The 25,493-nt window shown below is 43.2% G+C and overlaps 1 protein-coding gene and 1 pseudogene across 1 annotated transcript; one reads left to right on the top strand and one right to left on the bottom strand.

Annotated features, from left to right (window-relative positions):
• The first annotated feature begins 10,341 nt into the window (after positions 1-10,341).
• LOC147896925 (3-isopropylmalate dehydratase small subunit 1-like) lies at positions 10,342-11,549 on the top strand. The gene has a single exon (XM_087381535.1). It carries the CDS (start codon positions 10,380-10,382, stop codon positions 11,130-11,132), a length of 753 nt encoding a protein of 250 aa, XP_087237661.1. The 5' UTR covers positions 10,342-10,379; the 3' UTR covers positions 11,133-11,549.
• Positions 11,550-15,691: 4,142 nt separating this feature from the next.
• On the bottom strand, positions 15,692-17,280 carry LOC147896924 (uncharacterized; annotated as a pseudogene).
• Positions 17,281-25,493: the final 8,213 nt, after the last annotated feature.

Below are 25,493 nucleotides of genomic sequence, written 5' to 3'. Positions count from 1 at the left end.
ATGTGTGTGTGTGTAAAGAAACAAGTGTCTGTGTGTGTGAGATACATTTACTAATCAAATCGTGTGTGTGTGTGTGTGTTATACATATGCATAGTATTCATTTCCACACACACACAAACACAGGTATATATATATATATAGAGAGAGAGAGAGAGAGAGAGAGAGAAACTTGTGTATCACATATGTGCACATTTGGTCAAGCGTATGTATGATTGTGTGAGTTTACATGTGTACACATGTATATGTGTGCTATCTCATGGTGTGTCTACACACATGCACATGTGTGGTGATTCTTTGGGCAATCCTGAGTGTAGTAGTGAAATTCAATGAGATACCTCAATGAAAGCGTCCCAAAACCTTGAAGTAAACTTGGTGTCTTTATCACTCAATCAACCTATGTAATCTAGAATTTCTTTAGGAATACTCATGTAACATTAAAAGCTATATAAGTCTTCTTAATAGGGAACTATGGTCACTTGATATATTAGCACAAATATGGAATCATATGTTGAGTTGGCTAAAGGTAGCTCCATGATGAAATCTATGCTTATTCATTCCCATTTCATCTGAAGTACATCCAAACGATGCAAATTTCCATGCATTTTGACTCTTTAAGGCTTGATGCTCTAGTATACTAAGCATTAACACACATGGCCAAATAAACCTCTTTTAAGTTCAAGCCAAAAGAAACTCTTTTTTACTAACATGTAGGTTTTAATATCGCTTGGATGTCCTTCAAATCAAACTATCACATGGGCTTGAACCAAGACTCTCATTTTTAACTCATCATCATTTAGAATACGAATATCCCTCTTCTAATGATGGGTGAGAGACTAATGGTCTCTTTCACCTCCCATCCTAGGTAGTTAATGATCATGATAGTTATTGTAAATAAATATGGCATTCTACAAAGAACATCTACAATCACATTCTCTTTACCTAGTTTGTACTTGATCTTACAATCAAACTGTTGCAAAGTTTGCATCGACCACCTTGATTGGCATATATTGAGACCGGATTTAGAGAAAATCTAATCATAGTTTTGACAATTTTTCGTAGGTTTCAGCACGATGTGAACCTAAAAACTTGATATGAACGTGAAGGTAGAAACAGAAGACGAGCTACTGGTTGTGACTGCATAGCTAGAGAAGATCCTTGGATAGAGAGAGTAGACTGTGTGAGCTTGCAGTAAGGAGTCACAAGCTTGGTTGTGGGTTTTCCTTCGCAAGCACTGTTCTCAAGTGGACTGTGGTTTGGTGAGCAAGAGAGTGGCTGTAGGAGCGACTCAAGGATCTGGCTTGAGGGTTGTGGCTTTTGTTGTAGATGGAGAACGGTATGTCATCAATACTATACGGGCTAAATGTTGATTGTAAGGGTGAATTTTATGCCATTCATAGCTTTAGGTCAATTGTAAGAAGTAACATCTCCATAGCTTTAATGCATGTAATATTGCAAGCAACTATAGCTCATGAACAACATAGTTCCTTTCATATTCCTTGAGTTTTTTAGATTTATAGGCTACCACATGACCATCTGACATGACAACATTGCCTCTATATGAATCCACTCACATCAGTGTGAATACCTTAAATAGCTTGTTGAAATCGAGTAGGTATGATAATGGGTTGGTCTCACCAATGCAACTTTTAATTTATCAAAATCATTCTCACACATTGGAGTCTATGTTGTTTACTACTCAATGATTGTCTAGTCAAGATGCTTTTCTCTCTCTCTCTATGTTGTTTACTACTCAATGATTGTCTAGTCAAGATGCTTTTCTCACCAAGCCATTCATAGGAAGTAATAGTAGGTCTAGAATAGGGAGTTACTCAAGTGGTTTTAGATGGAAGATGGCAAGGTGGAAATAACACCCATGGAGGTTGGTCTACAGTTGAGCATCCATGATACATCTCAATCGATTGATGCATCTTAGGATCGACGGATGGTGCATAGTCTACTTTATCTCACCAACACTAGGATAGATATTTCCTTTGCATTAGAATTGCTCAATCAATTCTCTGTCAAACCTAGGAAGGCCCATTGGGAGGCAGGCATGAGGGTGCTAAGGTACTTGAAAGGTATATGTACCTACGGTATTACCTATAGTAAAGGCATCGAGTTAGGTGGATTCTCTGATAGTGTGCAGGTGATGGTGACATTAGGCAATCAACTACAGAGTATTGTTGCATACTTGCATCAAGGGACATTTCATGGCTAAGCAAGAAACAACCCTCTCTTTCCCTTTCATTGATAGAGGCAGAGTACAGGGCTACTTGCATAGCAGCATGCAAGATGTTGTGGCTTAGGTGGATCCTGGAGGACATGGACATGACTCAAAAGGATGCAACTATGATCATGTGTGACAACCAGAGTTGCATTGCAAGTTTGTGAGTATACTTGGAGCTAAAGGCCAAAGAGAGGTGCAAGTGATTCTATCCTCCTATTTCCAACAGATAGTACATTTTGACCACGTCTGATTTGACTTTGGCTTCTTCAATAGCCCCTCTCCAACTAGTTCACTCTGACTTTGGCCCGTGACTCTAGCCTGGCCTCTTTTCATGGTTAGACATCTCTTACCTTTTGCATTTTTTTGACTAGCATTTTTTCCTTTTTAATGGGGAAGTGTGGCCTTTGTTTAAAAAATCATCATAAAACCTTTGCTTTATGTTAGCTCTTGCAACATCACTATAGTGCATCATTTTGTCACTGGAAAAGGCATCTTCTCAAGCCTAGCGGTTAGTTCTAAAATGATGTATGCCTTGATTAGCTCCCCTTTAACTTCTCCTCAGGCCTGGTGATAGTCCTTAGATGAAGCATCTGGTCCCTTGAGCATGCCAAAGTGTTACCACTTCATCCCACCTGTCGACTCAGAGAGGTCCTTCCCCGATAACACCTCAGAGAGGTCCTTCTCTTCACCGTAGGTGGAGAGGAGTCTCGTAATTATTAATAAGGGGCAGCTTCCTTGTTAAAAATTGTATCAAGAGGTGATGAGGGGGGAGGAAGAGAGACGAAACTGGGGGAGCCAATCCAAGAATCAACTCAAAGCATGAATAGCTCTCAATCCTCAACTCATCCATCCAAAATCCACAAAAGGTGGGCATACAATGAAATAGGAGGAGACTCTCCAAAGTCTCCTTCCATCCACTTGGACAAGTGGGTGGCCCTAATAAATGCCAAGATTCCCCTAACTCAACCAACCTCAAACTCTATGATTAACTCCGCACAATAGATTGTGACAGTTATGCAAATTTTGGGGGTTTGTCGTGCCTCTCTGTCTGTGATGCATGGCAAATAAGGAGTGTGTGAAATAGTCTTCCATGTTTCCTCATTGGCACATCTTGCAAATTTTTTCTTCCTTGGGAATGTTCTTTTTTGTATGCATGTTTCCACCTCTAGGTTATGTGAGCTAGTCATTATCTTGCATATGTTGAAGATAGAGATGTCCTCTCACTATGGTAATTTCTCTGTTTTTGGGAATCAACATTTCTTTTTGTTCCTGCCAAATCTTGGCCAAGAATTTCTATGTTACAACTCTCTAATGGCTCAAGTCATCCAGTCCCCAATGCTCCATCCATTCCACCACAGAGATAGTGTTGGAGGAGGAAGAACAAGTAAGGCATCATAACGGGAAAATACACCGACGGCAAGAGGTAGCTAAGGGCCTTAGCACATGGATGGGGCTAGCATGGGTTTGGGACGGGAATATTTTTGTCATCATTACTCCCATCCTAGACCAAGTGGATTAGGATGGATTTAGAATGGGAGTGGCCACTTTTTCTCCTATCCTGGACCATGGCCTCTAGACCTTAGCAACCAAAATGGGTTCCCCTTTTTTAGGGATTCAAAGGCATGGAAGGATAAAACATGTCCTTGTCCCCATGTGGAGACCACCTCCTAAACACATGAAATGATGCCATGTGTCCTCCTCCTTCCACCTAAACCCATCCCTATTCTTTTTTCGTTAGCACATGGTGGGATGGGAATATGATAGAAGTATGCATGGGACCACTTGGGACCACCTTTTCCCATTCCCATCCTATTTCTTCCCATCTGCTAAGCCCTAAGAACCATGAAGGCTCAAGAGGGAGGATATCTATAGTGAAGACCAAAGGACATGGGAAAGGTGAAAGGATCTACGAGAGTTAGCAGAGAAGAGAGCAATAAGGCAACGCACGAAGGATCACGAGGTGATGAGGTAGGACTCCAATGGCAATGATCAGAGCTTTACACAGTGACAAGAGTACAAGATAAGCAAAAAAATACGAGGAGTTGCAAGACTATCAAGGATAACCAAGGGCAGGTCTCCAGGATGTTAAAAAGAGCAGTCGTGGGTGTGAACGTAGATAATTAATGATGTTGGGAAGTACTGATAGGAAAGTGGCAAGAGCAAGAACCAAGAGGAAAGATGCATGGTGGAAGAAGGGCAAAGTAGAGATCGACCAGGAAGCGAAGAAGTGGACCTAAGAACTTGGAGAGGCCATCGGTTAGGAAGTAGCATAGGTACAAAGCGCAGTTCACATACTTATAGCAAAGTAGAGGTCGAGACAAAGAAACCATGTTAATGTTCATGGTCATGGGAGGGGTCCGAGTAGTAGTGTGGGTAGGTTTAGAGGTTTAGGTGTCTCGTGAAGCTAGGAGGTTTACATCGTGTGTTACGATCTTACCATAGAGTGGACATAGAGCATTAACAATTACATCACAGGGAAGTATATGCTAGGTTAAGAAACTAGAGAAGGGAGGGGTAAAAATGACTTTAATGTTTCATTTTTCATAAAAAATAAATCAAGGATTAAAAAATAGAGGGGTTAAAGGTGAGAGAAAAAAAGAAAGGGAATGCATGGATTACACCTTGTAGTTAATGCTCAGGGGGGAGGGGTGAGGGTGCTTGTTGATGAGAAATTGTTATCATGGGGTTAACAAGGTTTGGGGGGCTTCTTTATGGATTAGTTAAAGATGATTAGTTAGGGTGTAGGTAAAGGCATATGTGCATAGATTAGGTACCAAAATAGGGGTTCCAAGTTATATAAAAGACATTGAAAAACAATGCCATCGATTAATAAAGAGAAAAGGCTTAAGAGGGGGAATAATTAAACTTAAGAAATAATATGTAAATTGCCACAAATAAATTACTCAAATCATAAGCAAAATTATGCAATGAACATCCCATACAATCATATGAAATACTTACATATGAGCCACTAAGAGCCATTCCATCACATGAAATAAAAGGAAGAGGAAGTTTTATTATAACAGCCCATAGATGAACCAAAATAATGTGGGATGTTCCAGCACAAGGGAAGTAAGTGCATAAAAGATGATGTGTGTGTGTGTGTGTGTGTGTGTGTGTGTGTGTGTGATTGTGTAATCGGTGGGATATGTGTGTGTGTGGAGTAGGGATATATTATTTTGTGGTTGTGTGTGTGTGTGAGTGAGAGAGAGAGAGAGAGAGAGAGAGAGAGAGAGAGAGAGAGAGAGGGAGCAAGGGAGAGAGGGAGAGAGGGAGAGAGAGAGAGAGAGGGGGGGGGGAGAGAGAGGAGAGAGAGAGAGAGAGAGAGAGAGAGAGAGAGAGAGAGAGAGAGAGAGAGAGAGAGAGAGAGAGAGAGAGAGAGAGAGAGAGAGAGAGAGAGAGAGAGAGAGAGAGAGAGAGAGAGAGAGAGAGTCTATTAATGTCCACGGGAGACCAGTAGGTCTATGGGACTAAAAGACCCATGTAGTACATCTCCTTAGGGAAGGCCCATAGCAACTCCCAAGTGAAACTCTGTTATTTAGGGTACCCTACATAATGTCTGAAAAACATAATTGGCCATACATTAGTTTAAGACTGGGAGTCTTTGGTTATTGATTTAAACTCTTTGATTAGTGCTATACCCTCACGGTATACTAGTCATTTTCCTTCTTTCCTAGAAGCCAAAGAACCGAAGACAAATACAAACACGCATAATAAATATCTAAATGCATGGGAAGGAAAGATCTATAGCGTGCTATGACTATGGCGGTCTATTGTATGCTATCGAAGGAACCAAGTTCGCCAGACGGGCTGAGGATGGATATGGCAAATAGATGCTTTGGCAGTTATCACTGTTGCGGTGATCGATGAGAGGGAATGAAACCATTGACACCACTCAATCTGCATAGACCATTTCAGTCTCCTAGACATGGCACCCCGTCAAACAAGTGCCATTGTCAATGTCCTTGGTTTAATGAACATGCAAGAAAGAAACCCAAGCCTCATTTGTGTGTTGACACGCTGAGGGGTTTTTCGTGCTCTCACTTGGAGTCTCGACTATGACATCTCCTTGGGCCAATCCGTTTAGCGAGAGAGAGAGAGAGAGAGAGAGAGAGAGAGAGAGAGAGAGAGAGGGTATGGGGGGGCTTTTCAATGGCATAGGTGCTGGATATGGCGAGCTGGGCAATTGTTAGAAGGCTAGTAGTGGCCAACTAACCAACCAACTAGAAGGGTCGGGGACTAGCCCAACTAGTCGGCCTATTCACACAACAGCCAACTAGGAGGCCCTCCCCCTAGCCTATAAATAGGGGCCATTGTCCCATTGCTATAATAAGTTGATAAGGTAGAGTTCATGCACTTCTCTCTTGCATTTTATTGCACATATTTGCTAGCTCCTTTTGCCTAATTTTTGATGCATATTTTGACATGATATTAGAGCCTAAGGTCAATTGAAGCCTTCTAGAATATGAGAGCATGTAGGAATGCAGATGATTGGTGCTAATTGGAGTGGACTTGGGCAGTTGTAGAAGAAGGTGCCACTGCTGGATAGCAACCTTGCAAGCAAGTGCAGCCTCTTCTTCAAAAAAATTTCCTACCGACCTTCACAAGAACAAGTTTGCCCCCTTGAGATGGCAGTTTTGCTCAAGATGGTGGAGAAACCATCCTCGCCACATCCCTGGTGGATCTTGAGTTGGATACAAACAACCATGGCATTTAAAAGGTAATGATGGACTCTATTCTATAGTCTTATGACTTTATCACAGTCACAGTTCCAAGCCTAGTTTCGAAGGAGGAGGAAATTACCATGAGAGTCTTGAGAAGGAGTAGGAGACCCCGACATAGTTATGGTATCGTGTCAATGCCCATGTGCATTCCTTCATCGTCCTCAGCCACACCCCCCAAGTGATCAATCAGATCGAACACATGACATTGGCCGACGGGATTTGGCAACATTTGGCCTCTCTATACAATTAGATGTCTCCCATGAAGAGAGTCTCCTTGGAAGTGTAGATTCGTGTACTAAATCTTGCAAAAGTCTTCCATGATGTGGGAGCACATCAACAAGCTACAGGGTCTTCAGTAAATTGGGGTACATGGCTAGTATGTTGTTGTCTCATCTGTCCTCAAAGTACTTAGCTTTCTATTCCTCTTTTATCCCTAGTGGGAGACTCAACACCCTGGACCTTGTGCCGATCAGAAAGAGTAGTTTTCGAACTGTCCATAAGGTGGAGGTACAGAGGCTGTGACCACCTATAGTCAAAAGTGGAAAATTGAAGTCTTCCTAGTTGAAGTCTTTCGAGAAATTTTTTGACTCGGATCATGGTGTCCTGAGGGCTTATCAGATCTATAACTATTGTGGCAAGAAGGGACACTATGGAGGAAATGTCCTCAATGGACCACCAAGAAGGGTACAAATTCCTCAGCTATATCTAGAAAGACTCTAGCATTTGTGTACTCGGTGATTATGGAGAGGGTGGCTTCCTCTTCTTTGAGCAGGGAGGAGGTTGGTGTCACTAGTTGGGATACTTGGCAGTGGATTCTAGACAGTAGTGTTTCCAAGCAACTGACTCCTTCTCAAGAGATGTTCCAGGACATTCGGAGCCACAAAAATTAAAAAGAAATACTTAATGCTTAAATAATTTAATAATTGTATTCACCTTTGGTTTTTCTCACTTTACTGCTTTGATGGCCAATATATACAAGGCTGGTTTTGAAATTCACTATGTACTATGGTATCTGGTGTTGAGCATTAGTTGATCATAGCATCTGATACCACATTGGGGCTATGAGTACCCAATTGGAGTGGGTGTCTAAGGTTTTAGTCATGTGCTAGGCTTGTCACACATCTAGGTGCTATATGCCAAGCGGTTGTAAGGACTTCCTTCCATGTCAGACACTTGAAGGTGGTGTGCTTAGTGAAGGACAAGTCTTTGCCTATTTATGGCCTTGTACATGAGTGTATGAGACATCTACGTGACTTGTATTCTCTTTGTAAACAATAGAAACTATGCATTGCTTTGTGACACCTTGCCTCAATCTCTCATTCCACATTTCTCTTTAGCTCTCCCTCTTAAAGTTTTAACATGGTATCAGAGCTATCTTTTGTTGAATTGAGGGTTGGGGATTGGTCTACTCCTTGCAAGATATCCCAGGTTATCTCTAAGTGAGAGAAAGAGATAGGGTGAGAGATCTCAAGGTCTAGTCTGCCATATGAGCACCCTTTGTGACAAACTGCTATGAGGCCTTGAATAAAAGTGGATAGCAAAAAGGACTATCATCGATGTCTGTGTGTGGATACTAAAGCAGCATCAAGAGATAGAATCCTTTGTTCTTCTCTCAAAGATGTTCCATAGTTTGTGGTCAAACTCCAAATGCAACCTATTTTAAGACAACATAGTCGATCGGTTGTTGACACCATTTCTTCTCAACAGGGCTTATCAGTTGAGGGCTTGATTCATAACAATCACTTAGTAATCTCTTGCTGCAAGCAAGAAATCTGCTACCATGTATACAAGGCTCTCTAAGAAGTATTCCTACCACTATTCTTGTGGCTTCTGTATAAGTTCTTCATTCTTCGTGATGTTCCAAGGAGAAATAAATGTTTCATAGCTACTCTCTATCATTGGATTATCAGCCCCTTCTAGACTATTGCCAGAGAACTTTTATGTTTTGTTTGAGTTTTTTGAATATTGTGTGGTTGGAGCATTGATTGCCAATAGAATTTTGCTATCGGACAATAAATTATGCAAAAGGCTTCTCTCTCTGTGTGGCCATACTCTCTACTCCCAGGCACTGTCTCAAAGTCTTATAGCTTCTTTTCATCTCTCACAAGCTACATTGCTCCAGCTAGACCACAACAAAGTCTCCTTTGTGTTTAGCTGCATACAAATTGGATGACAGTGTGTTGGAAATCATATCTAGAGGTATTTCGAAATCTGTGGGTTCCTTTAGGTTCAGAAGGCTCCAAAACCTCTTCTCCCTACCTTCAATCATGAATCTGTGATTTCACTACATGTGGGAGAATCTCTAAAGAGCAGGCGACGTGCAAAAGTATTCCACAATGTTTCGAAGAAAAGGGAGAGATGCTTTTCTTTTGACACATGAGTCGTGACCACTTTGATTTTTGGTCCTTTAACCCCTCTTTCCAAAGTTCTTACTGTGAATTCAACTGTACAATTGACTGAGCCCCTTTGATTCATTTACAAAAAATCTGTATTTCTTTGTGAGAACTTGAGCATCTTGTATTGTTCATAGTGAAAGCATCTTGAGGAAGCATGATAGGCATTACCATCTCCCAAATTTTTTTTATAGTTGCAATCTATGGCAGAGTAAGTGGCAGCGGTGCTGCAAACTCATGGCATAAATCGGCTAAGCATTCAGCTTCAAGCTCAAAAGTATCTGTAGTCCAGGTCCCATCCAATCTTTTAATTTGAGCAATGCATTGTCTTTGTCTGGAAGTGTGCAAACTTTTGAAGAAGCCTTTTGATGAGCAACCCTTATCCTCAAAGGCTTTTTGCCATGCACTTTTTGGGTCATTTTGCAATGGTCAGAGCTAACACTATTCCAAGTGGTCCTGCATTTTTCAGTTTTCCAATTGCTATATGGTGTCAGTTCCCTAAATATTTGCGTACTACACCCTTATGGCAAATGAGTACCAAGCCACATCCATTGGATTGCCCACTTTTATTATAAGAAATCTTTGCATGGGTAGCCACATGCCCAAGAAAGATTCCAGTGACAGAGCAAACTATTCACACACCTCCCATGCCCACACACGCAGCTAACTACAAGGTTGTGGCCTATGTAAACAAGCAACATATGTTCCTCATTTTTCATTTTTTGTTCTTTTTTCTTTTTTTCCACACCCCCCTTCATACCCACACACACAGCCAACTACGAGGTCGTGGCCGAATGTGGACAGGCAACATCGGATGTTCTTCCGGAGGGAATCGAACGCGGGCAGCCAGCTGAGGTGGCGGAAGCGCCCAAAGAGCTGTAGCTAAGGCTTGGAATGTTAACAAGGTTGAATGGTAACATTCCTAATGTAAGTTGGAATCCTAATTCCCAAGGTAAAGCTTCAAGAAGCAAGCTTCTCTCTCTCTCTCTCACACACACACACAGTGAAGAAGAAGAAGCTTGAAGATCTACAGCTATGGCTATGGCCATTCCTGCATCCTCCCCTGCTCTCCATTCCCAAGCTTTTCACCTTCATTTTTCCTCTGCCTTCTCCTTCCCTTCTCACAAAAACTCCCTCAAAGCTTCTCCCTCCCTTCTCTCCCTCACCTCTTCGCCCTCTCCCTCCCTTGCTCCTTGCCATCGCCCCTCCTTCCTCCCCATTGCACTCGCCTCCTCCGGAGGAAAGACCTTCCACGGCCAGTGCTTCGTCGTCCAAAACAACATCGATACGGATCAGATCATCCCCGCCGAGCACCTCACCCTCGTGCCCTCCAAGCCCGATGAGTACGAGAAGCTGGGGAGCTTGGCCCTCATCGGTTTGCCTTCCACCTATGGCCGTTTTGTTGAGGAGGGGGAAACCAAGACTAAGTACCCTGTCATCATCGCGGGGGCTAATTTCGGCTGTGGGTCGTCCCGGGAGCATGCCCCCGTCGCCCTGGGGGCTGCAGGGGTGCGGGCAGTGGTTGCTGAATCGTATGCGAGGATTTTTTTCAGAAACAGCGTGGCTACTGGGGAGCTTTATCCGATCGAATGTGAATCATCGCTCTCCAAGGAATGCAAAACTGGTGACTATGTTACCCTTGATCTGGAAAGCAATGTCTTGATCAATCACACGCAAAACAAACAGTATGCATTGAAGCCCTTAGGAGACGCCGGGCCTGTCATCGATGCGGGGGGTTTATTTGCGTATGCTCGTAAGACTGGTATGATTGCATCCTCAACTTCTTAGAAATGAAGATGCTGGCAGAAGGGACCAGTTCTCATGCCTCCTTTCTGCTCTGAGGGTTTTGGAAGTCGTGCTTTCTCAGTTCGTGTTTTTGCCATGCCGATCTCTAGGGGAATAGTTTTGAAGTAAAAGGGCATATAGGAAGAAATGACTACATTAACACTTTTTTTTTGGTTGATTCGAGGACTTGGTTTTCAGTTAGCGATGCAAATATTCGCTTGTAGGTCTTTGCAGTGAATTATTCTGTCGGGGCACAGCAGGGTTCAATAATTGCCTTAAGAGCTGCTGACTAAAATTTCTCCAGAGTTGGAGTGGTTTTCCAGTGAGGATGTTCTAGGTTATCTTGTGTATATGAGAGAGAGAGAGAGATTATATGATATTGTTAATTAATGTCACACTGGAGATCCAATAAGATATATGGGGCAGCATCATGATTACAAGTTGCAGCTATATGCATTTCTCGCAACTGGCTGATTCTAAGTGTTTGTGTTTAGCACCTGTGTAGCCTGTTTAAAATGTTGTGCGATATTCCAAAAGTTCTTTGATGTAAGGACCAAGTTGTTTGGCTGGTTGTTTGAGTTTCTGCAGATTTTGGGGTGATCGAGAGCCTGTATGTGGTGCCTCCTTGTCTCTGATGCATGACAAATAACAAGTCTGTGAAATCGTCTTCTATGTTTTCTCGTTGGCACATGTTGCATGCAGATTCTCTCTTCCTTGTGGGTGTTCTTTTTTGATGTGCATGTTTCCACCTCTAGGTCATGCGAGCTGGTTGTGATCTTGCATATTAACTGCCTCTTGAAGACAGAGATGTCCTCTCACTAAGAAATATCTCTATTATTGAGAGCCAACATTTCTTTTTGTTCCTGCCGGATCTTGGCCAAGTTACAACTCTCTAATGGCTTAGGTTCTCATCCAGTCCCTAGTGCTCCATCCATTCTACCCTGCTTTGTACCACCCCTTTTGTTTGATTGCCTCCTTTGCCCTATGGGGGTAGTTGTTTTGTGTCCATGTTTGCCTTTGTATCAAGGTATTTTGAATTTGTTGGCATAGAGCTTCTCCTTCCAAAGGCAACATGTTTGCAAGTGTAATTGAGGCATTGAATGTGGTGTGTGTGTGTGTGTGTAAGAGAGAGAGAGAGAGAGATTAACGTCCTCGGGAGGCCTCATGGTACTATGGGACCAAATACACCAAGCGAAAATAACTCGTACAAGTCTCAAAGGGCTGAAGCAAAGGGTGTACTAGGTCCGGCTAAGTGCTATACTAAGCTAAAGAGCTCAAGAGCTCCAACAAAACTCAAATATAAATTGAAAACTGAAAACTGAAGGCTGAAAGCTGAGACTCAGAAGCCAAAACCCAGCAATGTGGTGGCTCTTTGGTGGGCTGCGAGGATATCCCGTATCTGCATCTATTGAGCGGTCTTGCGTTGTGGCGGGGGGACTGGTCTCCTCGATCTCTAGATCCGATGGCTACGTCAAGAGATGTCTCATCTTTGGCGGCCCTCTCTGACGAGAGATGAGATAGGCCGGACCTCGATCGTATGTGCTCTGGTCACTCTCCGTGTCTATTAAAGTCATCGAAAGACCGAAGGGTCTATAAGATTGGAAAAACAAAATACAATGAGCTGAGTGTTTTAAAGTTTACAAGAAATTGAAGTTTATCTTTGTCTGCATCATTCATTTCAGCATGCATATCATTCTCTTTTTTTTTTACAAAAACCATGTATGCGAAAATTGGAGACTTTATTGCTTTACGACATGTAACATCAGATACAATGGGGATAGTCTCCCCTTTATTCTTGGCAACTAAACGCTAGTTTTTCCCCCTACGGATAAAACTCAGCACCCTCTCAGGGTATTCTATCATTCCATCGTTTCGATGGAACCATGGTGTACCAAGTACAACATCATGCTTCTTGAGAGGAGAGATTAAGAAGTCCTCCTGATCTACATAGCTCTGCACATGGACACGAAGCTTTCCAATCAAAGTAGTAACTTGCACTGGATTCCCCTGGAACATTTGATCAGCATCAAGAGCTCTACCTAGCTCTTCAATTTTTATTCCTAATCTCAGGGCTAAATCTTCAGATATGAAATTGTCTGTAGACCCTGGATCAAATAGGATTAATGCTTGCTGATCTCTTATCTTTTCCCTTGATAGCAAAAGCTCTTTTTCCTTTGGGTCTGAGGTACTACCCAAAACATCTGGGACTGCTCGCACCATTGGCCTCGGTGGTACTTGTGGCTTTTTCTGCTCCTTAGAACTCGAAGGCTTCTCAGGGCACTGGGCAGCCATATGCCCCTCTTTCCCACATCTAAAGCGTTTCCCATCTCTGTGGAATTCAGCTACACGTTCAAGAGTGAATGGAGATTTGCCTTTATATGACTTTGAAAACTGAGTATCCCTCGGCTTCTGAGCCTGAAACCCTTTCTTTTCAACCTTGGGATACTCTTTCTTTTCTAATTTTAAAAAATCAATTTTCCTTTCAGCACCTCCTACATGCAAGGATAGCACTGTGGATGGATCTTGTAACGGCACAAGACTAGCTACTGAAGCTGAATGCATAAGGTCTTGAATGTTCTTTGCCCCCAAAGCATTCAATATTGCCTGAATTCTTGGACTGAGACCTGCTCTGTACTTTCTCATTTGGGTTCTTTTGGAGATCTTTTTGAAAGGTGTAACCTACAAATAAGCATCCCAAAACTTTTGGTTGTACACATCCATTGTATCTCCTATATCCATATGCAAACTGTAAACTGTTTAGGCATGAACTGCTAGTAGAAGGCTTCCTTGAAGCCCTTCCACCTCTTTGGGGTGACCCATCTGTGGTCTGTGCACTCCACCATGCACTAGCTGTTGCTGTCAAGTGCAAACTGACCATTCTTACCTTGGAGGATTCTCAAAACTTTTCTGTACCAAATGCAGCATTAAACTGCCTGATGAACTGCAATGCTTTGTCTGTATGACCATATTGTCCATTATAGGTGATAAACTTGATAGATTTACCTCCGTCTTTGAATTCGTTGGTCTCTCTAGAGGACTTACTCTTCCTAGACTTCTTGTGTTTCCTTCTTTTCTTGGATGGTTTATCTGATAAAGAAGAAGATACAGAAGTCGAGCACGAGATAGACAGTGAAGGAATGAGAGATCTCGGTCATGATGCCTCGATCCCTTCTTGCTATGAGATCTCTCTCTCTCTCTCGGGCTGTACACGAGAGTGTGCCTCTGGCATTGGCACATCATAAGTTGCATTAGGCATATTTTCTGCTTGAAACAAATGCTGAGCTCTTGGATTCCTTCTGAGATTTTCCATCTCTTGCATACGAATGTGTACCATCTACTCAAATTCTTGCTGATTTTGCTGCACACTTCTCTGTCTTGGATATGCATCCCTATCTTGTGAATCCCACTGGATAGGTGATTGAGCCATTCTCCTTCAACTTGTCTGAGATCTGCAAGTTTCTCTCACACACAGTGTATGCAACTGATGCACGCAACCTTTGCTTTTCAAAGAGAAAAAAAAAAAAACCTCAACAAGAGGTGTCTTGCATTCACAATCTATGCCAGTACCAGGCTGTCAACTCAAGGCATATATCCATAAAGTGGCCAAAGCATCAATGACTGTGTTGCCCCTTTCCTGGTTGCTACAAAAAGCACTCAGAATGCATCTGATTCATCTTTCCAGTGCACAAAGGCATGCATTTTCTCTTTTCTGCAAATCTCTGATTTTATTGTGTTTCTGCTTTTTTTGACAGTAAATTCTCTCTCAGGTAGGTGAAAACTGCTAGCGACAACAAGAACCTTTGCACATTTATCACTGCGCCATCGCCAAGCATTTGGAGAGCCTCTGCGTGTGCCTTTTTCACGGGGCCATGAAAGAGAAACTACCACGCTCTAGATGGCTCAGCCCCGACACTAATCTGATTTCTCCTGGTGCCAAGGTCACGCAAGGTTCCCATCAGACGTGCGCTTACTCATGAAACTTGGTCAACAATCTCTATTGCTTGGCTGCGCGTCGCACACATAGTTGCCAGGAGTTTCTGAAACAGGAGGTTTCAAACAGGTTTCATACGTTGAAACGGGTTTCGAAAAATGAATGAAATGGGTTTCATTCGGAATGTGAAAATAGGTGCATTCATACCTAGGGTTTCATTCGAAATGTGAAAATAGGTGCCATATACAAAAATGTGCAAATAAAGATTGTAAGTGACTCCATAGTGCATACATGATACAAAAAACATACATATCAAGTAAAAGCACCATACATACTGAATCTTGATCATACAAAAAGCTAGTCATCAATGATCATACATTATACATATTAGAGTACTCAATGATCATCTTCACACATACATACTGAATGATCATACATATTGATAATTGAATCTTGATCATACTGATCACACATACTGAATACTGATAATAATAAAAACTAGAGTCATCAATGAACCTCCCAAGACCTCCATGGTGATGGACCATGAAGGTAAAAAGGTCAAACTACAACTCGAATTCAAAGTACTGTCTATCAATAATAAGTCACAGGTGACAAAGTCACAAATCAAAAGTCAAGCCTCATCATCAATGTCAGCATCTTCCTCCTCAACCAAATCCATGTCCTCATCAGCCTCCTCCTCACTGCTACTGGAACTCCCAGAAGACTCATAAAAAGCATCCTCATGAGATGCAGGTGCAATTGAAGTACTAGCAGTAGCTACTTGGGAGGATCGAGTGTTGTGAGATGAAGCCGTGATCTTCTCGTACAACATGGCGTAGATATCCCCCTCCTCAGGTGGAATCACCGGCATCTCCTTGCTTTGTGATGTCGATTTTGTAGGGATTCACCTACCAAGGCTCAATGGGGTAGTTCGTTTGCTCGAGCAATCGTAGATTGCAGTGGCAAAAGACCAACCTCTCCAATTGCATAGTGGACAATCTGTTCCTCTTCTTGGTATGGAGGAAGGCCCGTGTACTCTAGTTTCTCTCACAAGGTCCAGAGCTACAGTCTTGTGAGAGAACTCGCATCGCTATGTGTCTCTGAAACAAAACAAGAGACATTCTCAGACTTTACAATTTAGTGGCAGCTTCCAATTGCTGAGCTATACCCACATGTTTTCAAGTAATAGAAAAGTATTGCCTCTAGGGTTAAGTATTACCAAGTGGGGTGCCTCAATGCCATATTTTTCCCACCAAGAAACTGCTGCTAGCTAAGTCTCCTCTCTCTGTGCATTGCGTGATCCAAAAACACCACTTCAGTTGCAGAAAAGAAGACGCTCATCCTCCAGCTTCAAAAGCAGATCATCATCATCTCCCACGATCTTGCTCATATAAGCTGACCACCCATCCTCTAATTCTCTATCGAGATATTGCTGCTCATTCCTCCATAGAGGATGAAGGATATGAGCAACAGTATGGATTGGCCTATTAAACCAATCCCAACGCGTGTTCCAGATCTCCTTAAGGTCTTCAATCCTTCATAAGAAATTATGAATCAAAGGCAAAACCAATAATGTTTAGAAAAAATGAAAACATAGATTAAAAGGAATTCTAAGCATGCCACTTTGCTAATTGGAAAAATGCTAAACTTCAAAGGATGACTCATGAGTACGGGATACCTGTCTGCAAATAGGTGAGTACACGCATCAAGGGCTTCCCCCACTTTGTCCATGAAGTCATAGAGAAGCCCAATGGTGCTCCCCTCCATATCTGTCAATTGGAGAACGCTGTACATGGGTTTCATTGTCTTCACTAGAGCTGCAGCCTCCTCCCACCATGCATCTCTCATGACCATGTGGCTGAAACCAATTGCTTTGGGCTCATTCCTATCCCCCCATTGCTGCCAATCACGGGAAACAACTGTACGCAACAAGCCATGCCGCACTTGAACAACCCTCTCCAACATTATGAACATGTAAGCAAACCGTGTCTTTGAGGGCTTTAAAAGGTCGAGGTCACTATTTTCCCTGAACATGCTCAAGACCTTGGGTCTTTTGGTTACAAAATTTACCAAGATCAAAGCTGTAGAAAATATATGAGAAACCCAAGGCAACTTTGCCATGTCCTCAATGGCAAGATCCAAACTATGAGAAGCACATGGTGTCCAAACAATAGTGGGAAACTCATCCTCAAGCATCCTTCCCATGGACACACAATTGGAGCCATTATCTGTGATCACCTGCACCACATTTGCTACACCAATCTCAAGAATAACTGTGTGCAAATGAGACCATATATATGCACTTGTCACCACTGTCCCTGAAGCTGATGCATCTATAGCACGAAGGAACACAGTTCCTTTGCAAGAGGAAACTAGAATGTTGTAGACATTTCTTTTCCTCACATCTGACCAGCCATCACATAGCAAGGTGCAACCATACTTTTGCCATGTTCTCTTCAGAGGCTCTAGCTCTCTCATCAATGCTTCTTTCTCATGGCGAAGCTCTTTTGTACACAATGTCTCATAGCTCGGACCCTCCCACTCACAACCAATATGCGAGATAGCTTGCATAGTAGACTTCCAATGGGCGGTTCGAGTAATATTGAAAGACAATGCACATTGCACAAACAACTTTGTTACCTCTCTAGTTGCCTCCTTCATAGCTGCCTTTTGCATGGCTGCCTTCATATCTCCTCGCTTAAACATGGGAAGGGCACTTCTTTTAGCTGTGGGTGTGGATCCTGAAGACTGTGACATCTGCAAAATGTCATTCTCCTCCCTCATTGATGCTGGAATAGCTGAGATATTTAATTCAAGCTCATTACATGCATTGACTCTATCAATTGGAATCCCTAGCATTTTAGCTTTCTAGGCCTTCAAGCCATCATACACCTCCTTTGGCACACGAGAACAAGGGCCAATACCAAAGCCCTTTGTTTGAGAAAAGTGAGCCTGCAATCTCTAAAATGTCCCATGATGCGGCTCAGCACAAAAGTTACAGGTCCACTTGCCTATGCCACTCTTATCATAGTGTGCACCAAAGGAATTGAAGGTGACATTGCTCCACAACGCACTACCTTTTCGAGGCATCTTCTTGCTTGCAAAAAGCGATGTAGAATAGCAAAAGTAATTGCAGCTTTCCAGCCTACATCATGCATGCAAGATGAGCAAATGAATCAAGAGAGGAGCGTTAGAACTTAGATTTCAGAAACATCAAAAAGTTCAAAGAGCAGATTTTAGCCTGCATGAAAGGATGCAGCGCCAAGTTCAAGAAGAAGGGTAGACTGTAGAAAGGACGATTGAATGCACATTGGGGATGATTGGGGGCACAAACCTCGAGAATGAGCAAGAGGGAGCGTACGGGCTGCACAGACGGAGCTACGAGAGTACGGAGTGCACGGGTACGGCGAAATGCATGAAATTGCGATTTTGCCCTCTTTTGAACCCTACCCAAAAATTGGGGCTTTATGAAACGCGTTTCATATGTATGAAACGTTTACACGTTTCATACGGGTTTCATACAAGTATGAAACACATTTCATATATATGAAACGTTTACACGTTTCATACGAGTTTCATACAAGTATGAAACATGTTTCATATGCAACTATGGTCGCACATAGCAATAAAGTAGTACTCTGCACCTTGCATGGGTTCTCCATCAGACACCTGAGCAATCTAAGGCACTTAGTGTAGTCTTTTAGTCGACGCCTCGGGACTCGGATGATGGAATTCTTCACACCTATGTTCTGGACTAACGCCAGTCTGAATTTGCGTCGGCCCTTCTTTACTATGGTCTCTCAACCAACAGAAACTCCCGTTAGTGGTGTTCTACGCTGGTCACTTTGGATTTCCACGCAAATAATACTTGATCGTCACAGCTTCAGAAAACTGTGAAGCCACGCTCTGATACCAATGAAATCTCACGCTCATAATTTACTGCAAAAACACTCTCATAAGTACTCTCTTTCTCCCTCTCCCTCTCTCTTCCTGTCTCTATACACAACTAGGGCCCAGGACAACATGTCAGGCTAGACCACCCCGAAGGTATTTTATTTCTTGAGAAAAAGTGAATACATAGCTCAACGTAGAGCAGCTGCTCTAATTCCCAAAACGTGAATCCCATATTACATGAGTTCTTAGGCTCTCTTTCTTGGCTACAAGCCACTTGTCAATTTTTGCATTACTTTCCTAATTACATGCCACTAAGGGCAACTTTGGAGTCTTCGAAGCACTTGGTCATGCGAACTGCCTCCTAGACTCTTGTTAGGCTCCATTGCGCTTAGGAAAATAACTCTTCCTAGTACCTACAACAATCAATCAAAGCACACCACCATGGAACCCATTGATTGTTAGCACTTTGCATGCAAATAACACACAGTGGACTAATTCTAGTCACGGTGGGCATCCCCACTGAACACATATGCACACATAACAAATATAAAAATATATATTTATTCTTTGGTTGACCGAAGTCAACGCTCTTGATCATAATTAAGAGGCTTTGACCAAGGGTCAAGGCATCTTAATTATAGTCAAGTCTCTCCAACCGAAGTTGGCACAACTCTCCAACCAAAGTTGGCACATCTTGGTTAACTGCAGTTAACCTTCTTGGTATAAACCAAGTCTTCTTGACCGAGATTAGGCTTACTTGACTGAAGTTAAGTATCTGTGACCGTAGTCAATTCTTTTACCAATAGAAAAACTATTTTGACCATAATTAACCCAGATGGAAAAACTCTTTAATTATGATCAAATAAAGGGTCAATTGTACTTTGACTTAGGATATTTACATTGTGGTGATAGATCACCTGGGTGGGGCAGGGGGGCTCGCAGTAGGATCCTCATTGCCTCATCCGTGAGCACAGTCTGCAATGCTGGTGGAGGTGCTTGAGGGGTTGGCACTCTACCATAGTTGGGTGGCCCTTAGGGTGACTTATAGAAGTTTGTCAGCTGGATAGGAATTGGGTTCACTAGTCTTGGCCTTGTGGGACTTGGGGCCGGCATGCATTGTAGCATGCAACGGTTATCTGATTGTGTAATTCACAGCAAGACCTTCTTTAAACCTTTAGTGAGGAATGAGCGTTGTTTACCATAGAGAGAGATAGAAGATGAGGATAGAGAGAGAGTAGAGTCGACAACCGATTGGGTCCCGGTACCCACTGAGGGCCCCCTCCCCCAATCAGAGGAGAATTTGCTTTATACTTGGAGAACTGAGAAATACAAAGAACACTCTTCGAGAGAGCACGGAACGTGCTTCTGAAGAGCTCATTGTGCACATGTATAGCAGACCCAAGGACCTGAGAGGCAACGCTGACCAATACTGAGACCTTGATGCTGTCCACACTTATGATGTAGGATGCTGCTGCAAGGCAAGGAAGAGGCTCGTGCTGTCTATCGGAATGCAGGGTTACTGCGTGAGTGAGAGAGTGAAAAACTAGAAGTGATAGATCCTATGAGAGAATTGAGAGATGACTGAAATATAGAGCTGAGAGTGAGTTGTGTAAACTGTAAAAGAGTGCCGAGAAGGCTGAGGAAACAGTGTCCAAACCTCTCCGTTTGCTGGTCCAAACCTCTGACTATTGTGCTACGTGGTCACCTTTAGATCGGGCTGAACTAATGGCCAAGGGACTGAGGCTAGATCAGGGCCAGATCTGAGGATCTCAAGGGCTGCATAGGAGGCTCGAAGTGAAGCTGTAGGAGGACTGAAGGTAGGAGCAAACTGAATGAGAAAATAGGGCAGCCAAGGGGCTCTTTCGTAGGGCTAGACTGAGCCAACCTTGTTTGTAAACAGACCGACTCAGTCTGTTTTATAGACTGACTGGCCTACAACTAGCCTATGAAAAGCCCTCCCTGTCTCATTTGCCAAGGGAGTTTTTGGGCAGCCTTTGCAGGTTGCCTTCCCTACTTACCTATCCAACGTTTGGGGACCCTAAAGGGACTCCTAACCTAGGCGAAGACCTAAACTATAAGATGGAAACACTTAACCTATTGTTCTCCAGTGGTACTAGTGAATAAGAACTAACTATTGACTTGACCTAAGGCTGAGAGATTGACCTACGTAGCTTGTGCGTGACTGTCCTTCGACAAGGGCTCACAAAGGGGTCACAACATACAATAAAATCTCCTATCTAGGAACTATAATGCACCTGTCGATGTAGCCAGTGTATCACCTTGTACCTAAGTGTAGGGGTGCATGTGACATTTCCTCCTCCTTAACTTGGCGGTAGGCTCATTGCTTCCAAGTAGTCTGCCAATATCCGGGGAAACTTCTAGAAAAAATCTTTGTCCAACCACACTGCTTCATGGGTACCTTGACCATGGAACTTGGTGTAAAACTCCCGGATCTTGCGTCCTGACCCATGCTTGAATTTATGAAGAAGGATCTGTTCTGGCTGCAAAACTTCAGCTTCATCAAGAACTTCAAGTTGTTGCTCATCGGAAATCTTTGAAAGAGGAGGTCCAAAATATGGCTTCAACCAAGCTACATGGAACACGTTGTGCATAGTCCAACTATTTGGTAGGGGTAACTTCATTGAGACATTGTTGATCTTTTGAATAATAGGAAATGGTCCAAAGCTCCTGAAGGACAGCTTAGGGCATCGCTTGCCCACCTGCTTCAATCGTTGCTTGATAATGTGCAAATCACCCATTGATCCTCTTTATACTGGACATCTCGTCTAGATTTATTAGCTTGGCATGTATTCGATGCTTGAGCTTTGGTGATGCGGCTTTTCACGGACTTCGTAATCTCTGCCATGGATTTGGTGGTTTTGTTGGCTTTAAGAGATGGAGACACCATCCGGGTAAGGAGTGAGGTAAATCGTCATCCAAACCCCGCTTCATAAGGTGTGCAACCAATACTCAAAGAATAGGTATTGTTCAGAATGGCCTGCACAAGCGGAAGAAACTGCTCCCACTTTCCTTGAGCATCACGACAACATGATTTCAAAATATCAAATGCCATACCATTATACTTTTCTGTCTCGCCGTTCGATTGTGGATGGAAAGTGATGGATATCTACAGCTTAGTACCAAAATTATTAAACAAGGCTCGCCAAAAGTTAGACGTAAACTTGGAGTCCCTGTCGGATGTTATGGTCTTTGGCAATCCTCCAATGGGATACCAATACTTGATAAACAAACGAGCTACATCTTCAGCGCTGGCCGTTTGTTTGTAGGGAATTAGCATACAATATTTACTAAAGCGACAAACAATAGTAAGACATTGAGTATTACGAGTACCTGCGGATGCTGGAAGTAGTCCCACAAAATCCATACCTATGTCCTAGAAAGGACCATCCGGGATTGGCAATGGCATCGTGGGAAGCCTTGCCCTTTTGGCATATTTGACAATTTTGCACATAGCCATATATGTCCTTCCGCATCTTTGGCCAATAGAAATAGCGCTCCAACTTCTCCAAAGTCCCGTTGATACCTTTGTGACCACCGGTAAGGGCATCATGGGCATCATGAAGAAGCACCTGCCATTTGTCTTTGAGTACACACAACCTTTTCTTATAGAAAAGCCAACCGTCCTCTAATGAGTAATGGCGTGGAGCAAGCGTTGTAGCTAACTGGAACTGCGTTCCAAACTCTGCTGACTCCGCATAGTGTGCCTTCATGCTATCAAGATCCTTTCCTTTGATTTCGAGCATAGTGGCCTGCTCAATGGTCTAGATGGAACCTTTCTGACTGAGAGAATCTACAACAGGGTTGTTTTTGCTGGGAACATACTCGATCATTTTCCCAAACTATTGGAATATCTGACTCCACCGCTGCTGCCGATCACTCCATTGCATACTAGGTATTGTCTAAAGCCACTTAAGGGCTTGGTGATCTGTCTTCATCATGAAAGTTCATCTGTATAGGAAAGGCTTCCAATGTTTTAATGCTTGGATGACACCAAGGAGCTCTCTATCATACATTGAATAGTTTTTTTTGGCATTGTTAAGCTTTCTGCCATAGTATGCCATGGGCCTATCTTCTTGCTATAAAACTGGCCATATGGCGACATTGCTAGCATCTGTGATTACTAGAAATGGATCATCAATGATCTTCATAACTACTGCTATCGTGGCCAACCGTTGCAAGTCGTGGAAGGCCTGCAAAGCTTTGCCTGTGACTTGAACTTTTTGTTTGTGTGTCTTTACCCCATCGAGTAAATCTATAAGAGGGGCTGCATATGTGGAGAAACCCTCCATGCGCAAGCTGTATGCTTGACACAAACCCACAAAGGATCGGATCTTCTCGATCGTCATGGGGACAGCCCAAATTGTGATAGCTTGGATCTTCTCAGGGTCCAATCGAATCCCTTGAGCACTAATGATGTAGCCCAAATACTGAATTTCGAGCAATCCGAATTTACTTTTCTTTGTGTTGAGATATAGCTGGTTATCACGTGTAATAACTGTAGGGCACATCGCACATCCTTAATATGCTGCTCGGCTGTCGCGGAAAAGATAAGGATATCATCGAGAAAGATGAACAGGCACTTCCAAATATACTTTGTGAATACTCGGGACATCATCTTGTTGAATGTTGGTGGTGCATTCTTCAAACCAAAGGGCATGACGATGAACTCGTAATGAGCTCACTTAGTTTGGAAAGCTGTCTTTGGGATGTCAGCTTCAAAAATCTGGACTTGATGGTAGCCACTCTTCAGGTTAATCTTTGAAAAAAATCTTGCACCATTGAGTCTTTCCAAGATGTACTCGATGCGAGACATAAGAAATTTGTTGCTTACCGTAAGCTTGTTGAGTGCTCTGTAGTCAACACATAGTCGTGCGGACTTATCCTTCTTTGCCACAAATAGAATGGGTGTAGCGAAAGGCGAAGAAGGTCTAATAAACCTTGCGCGTAGTAATTGAGACAATTGCTGCTCTAACTCCCCCTCCATAGACTTTGAAAGTTGACAAGGGAACTTACTTGGAGGTGTCGAGTCCGGAAGTAGATCGATGCGATGAGATGGTCTTTTGATCGGTTGGGAAGTAGCTGGGGTGGCAGACTATCCTGGAGCATGATGTCTTTGAACTCTTGGAGTAGATCCACCATTGCTTGCCCCATCGGAGGAGTGGCTTGAACTGCAGTGAGCTGACATTGGACATAGACAAGTGCACACATGGCACCCTTGCAGGCGGCACCACCTGTTTGAATATGAGAGATTAATGGAATCCCTGGTATGCTCCAATGACCACGTATCATGGCGGGCTCAGGTAAACCTTTCACAATCGTGAAGGTGTCCTGTCGCCAATCAGGCGTCGGAACATGCTCACAGAACCACTGAATCTCGAGGATCATGTCGCACCCCATCAAAGGAGTCAATATAAAATCCCGCATAAACATGGCCTTCTGAACTAAAAAAGTGAATTGGATGGCCTTACGCGTGATGTGTGTGTCCAAGCTGGGTGTGAACCAGTCCACTGCAAGCTCATGAGGCACCAAGGTGCACTCCACTGTCTTGGCAAGGGGAATGGCATCTTTTGAACTCCCCATATCGAATAGGACAATAAACTAATGCCCGTTAGCTGTGCCGTATGCTCAAATGAGCGCCTTCTTTTGATCTGGGAAGTCGTCCTCCTTCTTACCTTGAAAGACTATTGTGGGAACGGCGTTCAAGGCAGGGAAGATGGCATTTGTAGCTGAGGATGGAGGCGGGGCTAGAAGAGACAATACATTAGCAACGGACGAAGTAGGTGCTTTCGTAGCCTTTTCGGCAAGCCACTTCGGACAATCCTTCTTGCCATGCCCAGTGATGTGGTGGTAATGAAAGCAGTGATGTTCTTGGTGGTATCGCTTCTGCTCGTCGGGCTATAGATAGCCTCCCATAATACCCACTTTAGCATTCTCATCTAGAGTCATCTTTGGCTTGGATTCCTTCTTTTGACCAGAAGCCTGGCCGTCTTTCTTTTGGAATTGGTTGTCCTTCTGATCCTTACCCCCTGTGTTGTTTGACTGTTGCGAGGCTTTGGAATTCTTTCTGGACCTGCTTGGGCTTTTCCCTATTCAGCATCATCTCCTGATTCTGTGCAAGAGTCAGCGCTCGCTCGTAATCTGGCGGGTCGAAGTTCCGAATGGTAAAACGTATGTTTGTGTCCAAACCTTGAATGAATTGCTTCATCTTGGCGCTCTCCGTTACACCCAACTGTTGTGCCAGTGTGATGACCTTGTTACTGTATGTCAACACAGGCAAACCATTCTGGGAGAGATGAGCGAACTCATCCTCCAGGTTAAGCATATATTGGGGTGGGAGAAAATGGGCTTTGAAGCTGCCCACAAACGTTGCCCAAACAAAATTTGTCTTAAACGTTTTTGGGTCAGTATGCTTACTAGCCCAATGCTTCCACCAAGTCACCGCCTCACCTATAAGATGAGGGACTACAAGGCGGACTTTATCTTGCTCATCTTGAATCCGCGCTAATGGAAAATGAGCT

This window comes from Dipteris shenzhenensis, chromosome 11, assembly GCF_047967505.1.
Source record: "Dipteris shenzhenensis isolate YYH24624 ecotype China chromosome 11, Dip_SZ_1.0, whole genome shotgun sequence".
Classification (NCBI taxonomy): domain Eukaryota; kingdom Viridiplantae; phylum Streptophyta; class Polypodiopsida; order Gleicheniales; family Dipteridaceae; genus Dipteris; species Dipteris shenzhenensis.
Note: the sequence above shows the minus strand (reverse complement) of the source record. Positions and strands in the feature narration are given on the sequence as shown.